Genomic DNA, 6,748 nt, shown 5'->3' on the forward strand with positions numbered 1-6,748 from the left:
GGACTTCAACTCCCAGAATTCCTCAGCCAGCTTTGCTGGCTGACGAATTCTGGGAGTTGAAGTCCACAAGTCTTAAAGTTGCCAAGGTTGAGAACCCCTGTTCTAACCTAATCTAACTGTTTTAAGCAACAAACTAATGAGGAGCTAGTAAAGCTGTGTCCTATCTGAGCATAGACTAAGACAAAACTGGGGAAAGAACGCCCAAAGGAGGCGTGGCTCAAGTTTGGTCTTAGTCTAAATCTGAGCAGGAAGGCTTTGATTACCCACCAAATCGGTGGATGCTACATCATCATGCTGGAGAACATCAAATTTTCAAAAGTTATTTTTAAAACATGGAAAATTCATCGAAAAAAGGTGCCAGAACTCTGTTCCGGTACATTCTATGACAAAAAAAATCATTGCCCCAAACCTGGTTATGTCACTAGGCCTCAGGGTTTCAGGGAACCAGAGATGTTCTTAGATTGCTCCACTGTAGTTGATATATTCACTCTCTGTGTATGGTTTGTACATTTCAAACTTTTAATATTCTAATTTTTAATACTGCTTTTTATATTTTTATAATTACTGTTTTTATATATTTGTGGTTTTATTGTATGATTGTAAATCACTTAGCGTTAACTTCTTCATAAAGAAACAAACAATATTCCTCAAGTTGAATGCCCTTCAGCTACTTAATTAGTACAGTAAAAGTGTACACTTCAACTTTCAGTGTTCCCTGATCAGTATAAACTCTGAAAACTGTCCAGATTCAGGAAAAGTAGCATAAAGGCAGCCCTGTCATATATCACTTTTTCCTCAAATTTTGTTGCCACCTCGCAGTACCTGCCAACTGATGGCACTGACTAATCATATAATCAGGTCTGCAGCATATTCACATCCATATTTATTTCACAGCAGAAAATTTTGTTTAGCAAAGATTTATCCGTTTCTAAGGGTGGGAAAAGAAGTTACTACTCATCAACTAGTAAGACTAAACTGTTGTTCTAAAACTGTTGTATAGGTAGTCCTTGACTAACAACTGGCTCTTCAAAATTATCACAAGCCCAGAATGGGTATTTATGGCCCCAAAAGCACTTCTGGCCATCATAAAATGCTGTGACACACCCCCTTTCCACATTCATCTGATTGCTTTTTGTGTGCCTTGCAGCTTTCTTGCTTTTACAAATGGTTGCAGCATCCCAGGGTCACATGATTGTGACTTGCAAAAAAAATGCTCATTTAGAAAAATGGACTCACATGACCATGGAATTTGCCTAACAACTCCAGTGATTCACCACTGAAAAAGTATCCTAAAATTGAGTGTGATCACAGGGGTGCCTCGATTTATGATGTAATAACTTCCAACTAGAAATCCCATTCCAATGGTGGTCATAAGTCAAGGTTTACCTGTAAATACAAAATAGTAAATAGTTCAAAGAACAGAACTAGGGTTCCTTCTTTTACACACCCAAAATTACAGCAGAGCTACTTCTCAAAATTAAAATTCAAGTTGGTAATAATACTGGTCATTGAAATAAATAAGTTTATGGAGTTTCAGTAGCAAAATACTGACTTCAGTTTGTATGATGCAGTTTTGATCCTGAAAAGAAAAACTTTACAGAATTCCAGAGAAGTCACTTGAATTTATTCCAGAGATTCGAAAATTGTGTAGCAATCTTTGTACGTTTTGAAAAATTTCTCAGTAATTTTTGAGATCTAACTCAAGGACACTTGATAACCTTTCATAATTCTGCAGCTTTAAAAAAAACATTTAAATTCAAATGATGCACAATAGTACTAACCAACAGATTAGTTTTAAAAAAAGCCAGAATTTAAAACATGAATTGCACTTCTAATATCTGAACTACCGAAAGACTAATTGAAAGGCAATGAAAAGTGTGCTTTAAAGTTTTCTTAAAGCAGACTGCAAGGCATAAGAAAGGCTATTCAATGTTTCTTCAACACAAAGGAGGACATCCTTTCTCAAGACCTCCAGAAGCTGGATAATTACTCCAAAAAAATGGTGCCTCCAACCAAGCCTAACAAAAACAGAAGTAGCCACATTCCACCTCAGCAATAGGTATGCACATTACTGGCCTTTGGTTAAGTTTTGAAACTGTATTTTATAATACAATAACTCTCAGAAGCACTTAGGGGTAACACTAGACCAGAGGTGTCAAACTCGCAACGTCATTTGACGTATCGCGACGTATCACGACTTTTTTTCCATTGCCGGCAGTGTGGTGGGCGCGATTTCAGCATGACGAGTCCAGCCCACAGGCCAGCAGTTTGACACCCCTGCACTAGACAGATCACTAACCTTCTGACAATATCTGAAAAAGAAATAGCTGCAAAACTGAAAAGCCACAACTTACTGAACAGACTGGCTGGAACATCCTGGGGTGCTGATGGTAACACCCTACAAACAATAGCCTTGGCTTTGGTTTATTTCACAGCTAAATATTGTGCTAGTGTGTGGCTTAATAGCGCCCACACCCAAATGGTCGAAGTGCAACTCCATCAGACAATGTTTATCATCTCTGGAACATTGCATCCCACTCTTGTGCATTGGTTACCAGTACTTAGCAGTATTATACCACCCCATATTAGAAGACAACAAGCTCTTCCTGTTCAACTATGGTCAAGGATGCTGTACAAGGCCCTCCCTATTCACAAAGACAATGTGCAGCCCATCACCAGACTGAAGTCTCCTAGGGCCAGCAGGGTAAACATCTATTCACTTAATACCTACCCAGTTTAACACAGAGAATGCCTGGAGAAAGGAATGGTCAAAGGTACCACCCTAGCGATCCCCCTACCAAACCACCTGGTTTTGACCTGCCTCACTCTGTCTGGACAAAATTGAACAGAATTGTGTTGCTAGAAGAAGTGCCTCTGTCCTATATCAGTGGGGATGGAAAGATTCCCCAATGTGGGAATTATGGTGCTGACATGTAAATTATTAAACACGTTGTGCAAGACTGCCCACGATATACATTCTCCCAGAAACCGATCTGCACAAACAAGCGAAGCTCCATCTGCAGAATGCAGGCAGCACACAAAACCATGGCCCTCTCCAGCCCGCAGAAAAACCTTTCTCCATGGAACCAGTCCTTGGTGCCCAAAAGATTGGGGGCCATTGCCCTAGAACAGTGGTTCTCAACCTTTTTAATGCCGCAACCCCCAACCGGTCGTAAGTCGAGGACTACTCAACCAGTCGTAAGTCAAGGACTACTCAACTGGTGCAGCACCGTTTGCAGAATGGGACTTTTGGCGGGCTCAGCAGGGCAGAGACAGCCTGGACAATTCCTATTGGCTTTTGAAAGCCAATAGAATTAGACTCTATTCAAGAGAGTCTATTCTATTGGCTTTCAAAAGCCAATAAAATAAAAGGGAGTAGCACAGCTAAGGAAAAGGGGAAAAAATGGTGGACTGCGTTGTTTGGCGACCCCCATGAAATGGTCGTTCGACCCCAAATGGTGTCCCGACCCATAGGTTGAGAACCACTGCCCTAGAAGACCTGCATGAAACAATGGCAGAGATGATCGCCTGGATAGCTGAACTAGATATCTAGTTATGAGGTCACTCCCACAGTTCCATAGAAGTTTGAAATATACATTTACTTCTCTTCTGCCATGTTCTCATATACGCTAAATAAATAATCAGCACAAATTCTGTCTAAGACTTTATCTTGTTTAGCTACAGTTCTTATACACTTTCCCGGAGATATCAGAAATTGAGGGAAATGAAGATTTTGTCCAATAGAATACCTTTGAAGTCAAGATGGACAAACTGGACTTTCTTGCTATTCAAATTATGTCCATGGTTCATATAATTTCTCATATTATTTTCAGCAATTGAATAGCAATACAGTGCTATACAAAGTTCAGAACATCAATTACTGTTAACATTGGAAAACATGGGTAATGACAAAGGATGAGGAGAATTGCAGACCAAAACAGTGTAAGGTGATCTGCTTGCTTTTCAAAAGCTTCACAAATTGTGCTAAATAGCCACACTGTGAAAAATCAGCTCCTATGATTTCTAAAACATGGTCTCTGGCTCAGCACAAAGAGCCAACTCAACCAATTACAATTCATTCAGCAAACCACAGATTAGTATGGTATATGAACTAAGCCCTTATTTTAAAAATATATGAGACATTGTTATAACTCACAGAAGCCTGTTTTTCTTTAACAAACAGAATTTTATTTCCCCCTTAGATCACAGTCAAATTGGATTACTAACCTTTTCTCCAGCAAGGCTGTTATGCCCCAAACAGCTATAAAAGAAGTAGAATTGTAGCAAACAAGGAGCTTCCCCACTGTTTTAGGTAGAACTGCAGCTGAAAAAATTTCTGCTGGTTATAACACAGGACCTTTGCAAGTGACCATTCCCATAAGAAAATCAACAACTATAGTAAAACTATCAGAGCTGCTTGCTTTTGACACTCAAGCAAACCAGAGGTCATACCCCCAAACACAATTACAAGCATAAATTCGTGTTTTAATTTGTTAAAGAATATTACACTTGAGAAGAGGAAACCTAGATTCATATCTCTATTCCAGTACTGGGCTCACCAAATGGTTTTAGGCGAGTCATTTTCTCTTACCTCAGCCTACTTTACAGGTTAGCTGTTACGAAATAAATTTAGAGAACGCCTTCATTCACTGGCCTAGAGAGTTCAGAAAAAGCCATAGCATAAATGCAATGAACAAAAATGGCAAACAGTTCAATGACAAGTTGCCTTATTGCACTTTTGCTCGAGCTCTGTAAATTTACATAGCAACAGTTACTTCCAAATAAGATATCACCTACAGCTCAAACTTTTGTAGTGCATCCTGCTGTTTCCAAGATAGTTAAACCTAAGATTGCAGTTTTGCATATCTAAAGTTAAAAAGGGGAAACTTAACATGTATTAACTGTTGTATATTTAGAAGAGAAAATGGAGAAAATGTTAACAGTTTCAAACATAATCACTAAAAACAAAAACCAAACTACATCTGGGTCACTATTTTAAATTCTGTTCTGAAGTCTACTTCAATTAAAACAAATCTGAACATCAAAATACTGGTTAGTCCTTTTTTGTGTTTTCTAATACAGCCCATGGAATTACTAGAACATCACATTTTCCTTCAAACCAGTTCAACTCACTCATTAGCACATGATTCTTCGGTTCTTGCCAGGAAAAAAAGGTAATCCCAAATTTGAAGAAAGCTTTCCATAACTATCTGCCTCGCCGCATAAATTCAGTAACTGGCCCCAAATGGATTTTTTAAAAGAAAAGATAATTAGGGGTTTCAATTTTGGAGAAGAAAAAGATCAAGAGCAGCAGGCAGAGGCCCTCCAACAAAGCATTTTTTTCCCATAAGCATTCGCTTTCTATAATAATTGAATTTCTCCACTTCCTTGTAGACTTTCTGCACATAATAGGAAGGGAATTTACTGATCGTAAAACTCCAACTATGGCCAATGACCAACAAATGGAAGCCTTTTATCTTAGTCGCACGATCTGGAAACCTTGGTTGACTTGGATGGCTTTTATTTCCTTCACCAACTTTCAGATTTCAGAACTAGTGGTTTTATCATTTATCATTTAAGGAAGCAGAACACCACAAGTGATGCATAATAAAAATCACAACCAGGGTCAAATACACACCTCCCCACCCCCTCAAATCAATCTAATTGATGGCTCTCGTCAGGAGAGTCCAATCTGTTCCTTAGAAACCGAAGTCTTCCCAGCCCCTGCGGTCTCCCCCTCCCCACTTCCGTGCAGAATCGAGGAATTTCCCTGTTCTTTGCCTCGGACGCTGAATGCAATGTCAAAACTCCTAACGTTTGTCAATGTGTTGCAGAACGCCCCCCCCCCCTCGTCTCGGGCGCGTTTGAACTCTAGTAACCCCAGCACAGCTAGCTGCCAATCGAAGGCGGTCGACGACGCCTGCCCAGCAGGAAAAGACCGACGGGGGTTCCCGACACCAATCGGCGTTCCTTCGGGGTGGGTGGGGGAAGGTGAGACAACGTTAAAAGGTTTCCCTCTCTTCATTAAACGGGGGAGGGTGGAATTGGTGGGGGGCGTTGCAACATTGCAAAAGGATTTTCCTGGGCCTTTTAGAGACCACCGATTTTACTGGTCAAGGAGAGAGTTTGGCGGGGAGGGGGCGGAGAAGGCCCAGGCTGCCGGAAGGGAGGGGGGGCTTGCGATCTGCGGGCTCGGGGAGCGGGGAAAGTCAGCCAACTTGGCAGGCAGCCGGACTACGGGGGTTGGGGAAAGACGAGGGTCTAAGAAGGATAACGCCGAGATGGAGCAAAACCAAGGAAGGGTAGAAAACTCCCGCGAGAGAGGATCCTGACCCGGCTGGTTCGCGCGGATCTCTCACCTGGCCGTGCGATTGATCTTCACCCCAGCCGGGGCTGGAGAAGGGGGGTCCCGGTTGCTTTGCCGGTCCGCTCCCGTCTTCCTTCCTCCTCCTCCTCCGCCTCGGCGCAGTTCCTCCAACAGCCACTACGGCACCATGCCTGGCCTGCGCTGGTGTGGCTGCAACCGATCGCGCCTCCAGGGCAGCATCGCCGCTGCCGCCACGGTTGTCTACCCGCTAAGGCCCACAAAGCCGACCCGAAGCAAGCTCTCCTTCCCCATTAACGGGCGCCCGGGGACCCACGAGCTCCTGCGTTGCGCGCTTCCAGCTCCGCCAACAACCGTCAGGATCAGGCAGCCTCCTCCGCCCCCTACCCTAACGGTGAAGAGCGCATGCGTTCCGGGGGCATC

General features: G+C 42.5%; 1 protein-coding gene across 2 annotated transcripts in view; it reads right to left on the reverse strand.

Moving 5' to 3' along the window:
• RNF145 (ring finger protein 145) overlaps positions 1-6,721 on the reverse strand; it is an 88,376-nt gene extending 81,655 nt beyond the window's left edge. Inside the window, exon 1 of one of the 2 annotated variants that reach the window (XM_039330224.1) lies at positions 6,360-6,721. Coding sequence is in view for 1 of the 2 variants with exons in the window: in XM_039330223.1 (XP_039186157.1) it covers positions 5,134-5,137 (4 nt within the window). In the remaining variant the exon portion in view is untranslated. Of the gene's footprint in view, positions 1-5,133; positions 5,613-6,359 lie in introns of those variants that run through there. The other variant, XM_039330223.1, reaches the window with a different exon arrangement.
• Positions 6,722-6,748: the final 27 nt, after the last annotated feature.

Source organism: Crotalus tigris, unplaced genomic scaffold, assembly GCF_016545835.1.
Source record: "Crotalus tigris isolate CLP2741 ecotype Arizona unplaced genomic scaffold, ASM1654583v1 scf7180000024427.8105951120:4207309, whole genome shotgun sequence".
Lineage (NCBI taxonomy): Eukaryota > Metazoa > Chordata > Lepidosauria > Squamata > Viperidae > Crotalus > Crotalus tigris.